Here is a 3,113-nt window from a genome sequence, read left to right as displayed (position 1 = left end):
TATCTTTATTTTATAGATCTATAATGTGAGATATCTAGACCCCAAGTGCTGCTTCAAATAAGTGCTGGACTGGGGTAGGGGGGTTGTTTTGTACTTCTTTTACATTATTGCTAGTACTAGTATTAATATTTTCTGTTACAAAGAATGAATAAAGAGAACTGTTGAGTCACTTTTTTATACTTAGTATTGCTAACTTGTATTTAACATAGTTAGCTATTACTAGAAAGTCATTACAGAGAAATATTTACTAGAATGTTCACTTAGTGCTATTATTGCTTTTTGTGTCATAGGTGTTACAGCCTTGTGACTTATTTTATCAGGCTACTCAGATAGGTACAGATCCACAAGTGATTGATATATCAGTAAAATCCCTTACAATAAAGGTAAGTAAATCATTCACTTCTTTCATATACTTTTTTTAAAAAAATGTATTTAGTACAGGGTCTCAGGGTCTCACTATGTACATCAGACTCATAGTGATTCTCTTGTTTCCCGCCTCCCAAGCACTGGGATTACAGGTGCACGTCACCACGCCCAGTCTTAGTGCGTCCTGGGGGTGGGGCTGGCACAGCTCATGGGGGATCGAACCCCAGTTACTGCCCTCTGAGTGCTTTAGTCTACTGAGCTATCTGGCCAGCCCTTGGTATACTTTTAAAACAGTAAAACCTGTAAATCATTATAATAGCAAGTCTTGTGACCATTAACTAAATATAAAATGAATTTATTTTGTAGAATATTTTGTGAGAATTACTTTCAGAATATTTCACATTTTTATGATGAATGTTATATTCTGTTGACATGTGACTGCTTTTGTAGTTATATCTAATATCCTGATATGTATAGTTGAAATTGTAATTTAACATTTATAAAATTAGTGTAATATTTGTAAAACTTGAAATTAGTTATAATTCAAATTTTTGCTGGGTAACAAGTTGTATTGACTATTTTGTGACAGTGATGTTCCATATTCCTCATGATTACTCAGCAAATATAACTAGTATATTTTTTTTTCCCATTTAGGTTTCTCCAGTGATCATAAATACCATGATTACTATAACTTCAGCACTTTATACAACTAAGGAAACCATCCCTAAAGAAACCACTTCTTCTATAGTACATTTGTGGGAAAAGAAGGATACAAAGAACTTAAAAATGTGGTTCCTTGAAGAATCAAATGAAACTGAAAAAATAACTCCTACAGCTGAATTAGTACCCAAAGGGGAGATGATGAAAATGAATATTGATTCTATTTTTATAGTTCTGGAAGCTGGAATTGGTCATAGGACAGTGCCTATGCTCTTAGCAAAGTCATGTTTTTCAGGCGAAGGCAAAAACTGGAGCACATTAATAAATCTCCATTGTCAGCTTGAGCTAGAAGTAAGCATACTTCATATTTTTCTAGTTTTTATAATACTGTCACACATAGAATATTGTGGATATCTAACAGCTGTTTTAATTTAGATTATATGATGACTTTACAGTTTTTGAAAGTGTCCATATGTGTGCTCTTGATTGATTTTTTGTATGTGTACATTTTATTTTCAGAGTAAATATCACATAGTTTATATTTCAATTGATGTTATATAAAATATGACATGAATAGTTATTCATTAGGTTAAGAATTCTTATTTTTAAGAATTAAAGTTGAATAATTTCTTTCTCTTAAAAGGCTAACTTTCTGAATACATGGATACTCTTAAGGGGGACAGGTCCTGGGAATTAAACTCAGAACCTCATGCTTGCCAAGCAGGTGCTGTGCCACTAAGAGATACTCTCTTCTAATAGTAATAAAGATTAGGACAAAAATGTTTTGCTTCAGAATTGATTTATATATAATAATTTTCAAGAATGTTTTGGTTTAAATGAATTGACCTTATATGTATTAAAAACTAATCTGAGATGTTTTACCTAATGAAAGTGATTATATAAATTTATAAGCTTCTGTAAAATGTGCTGACACAGTTATACTAACAATTAAAACTGATGAACTGGATTACCATTTCTGTATTCATATTATAATTCTGATATTTTGCAGAGGATTTAATCTAGGATGTCCAGTTTGTTAAGAGGCACTGAAGCATTCATTAAATCATATAATATGTGCCTTCAAGGGCTTTTTGTCAGTGAAAAAACTTATTTTAGAATGTCAGTAATATGTGATAAATGAACATACTATTTGATACTGACTTCAGACTATAAGCCAAAGGTATTTGAAGAGGGTCTTATCTGAACTAAATTGTGAAAGGCAAATATGGACTACTATGAGGTTATCTGGGTAGTAAAAGTACTGAGGAATTTGAACCTACTGGATGACATGTAGCTACCACAGCCAAAAGGCCTGTTGGGGGGAAGTAGCATAGAAGATTATTTTAGAAGATAAGAGATGCTTCAATAAAATAATTTCTCTCTTTAGGTTCATTATTATAATGAAATGTTTGGTGTATGGGAACCTTTGCTGGAACCTTTAGAAATAGATCAAACTGAGGATTTTAGACCATGGAATCTTGGAATCAAGGTATGAGAGAGAAAAAAGTGTATATGTGTGTGTGTGTGTGTGTGTGTGTGTGTGTGTGTGTGTGTAAAGAGTTTCATAGTTTTAGCTATATGCAGATTGGAGGAGATAGTTTTCTTGTAGATTTTACCTTTGTGCATGTATAACTTCTTTACCGGTATCTATCAAAGTACTGATGGCTGAAATATTGAAATTAAAAAAAAAAAAAAAAAAAAACCTGTCACATTAGACACTTTAGTTTTACTCACAGTGCGGAAGTTTTCTCATTGTCAGTCTTCCATATGTGGTTCCATATTTGACCTCTGCTGCATATTATAGTTTGGAAATCCAAGGCCAGTGCTACCTAACCTATACAGATAATTCTATAACGTTAATTATGGACTAGACATTGTTTTGAATAGTGTAGCTTTGCTGTAACCTTTACAATAACCCTGAAGGATATAATTTATCTACACTTGAATGTAAAATGGAAATAACACCAGAGTTTGATGGATTTTCCTAAAGAAATATGGTACAATAATAGCTACATAGTGGAAGAGGTAAAGTGTAAATTCAATTGCAGTCTCTACTCTTAGATACTATATTATGTTATGTCGTATTA

General features: G+C 32.2%; 1 protein-coding gene across 1 annotated transcript in view; it reads left to right on the top strand.

Moving 5' to 3' along the window:
• Window positions 1–3,113, top strand: part of Vps13a (vacuolar protein sorting 13 homolog A) — a 241,039-nt gene that overhangs the window by 129,219 nt on the left and 108,707 nt on the right. The window contains exons 36-37 of the mRNA XM_023722991.1: window positions 1,259–1,377; window positions 2,414–2,515. Of these exons, the coding sequence (XP_023578759.1) occupies window positions 1,259–1,377; window positions 2,414–2,515 (221 nt within the window). The remainder of the gene's footprint in view (window positions 1–1,258; window positions 1,378–2,413; window positions 2,516–3,113) is intronic.

The sequence above is a fragment of the Octodon degus genome, unplaced genomic scaffold (assembly GCF_000260255.1).
Source record: "Octodon degus isolate 3935 unplaced genomic scaffold, OctDeg1.0 scaffold00095, whole genome shotgun sequence".
NCBI classification, from domain to species: Eukaryota; Metazoa; Chordata; class Mammalia; order Rodentia; family Octodontidae; genus Octodon; species Octodon degus.
The sequence above is the reverse complement of the archived record's forward strand: the minus strand, read 5'-3'. Positions and strand labels throughout refer to the sequence as shown.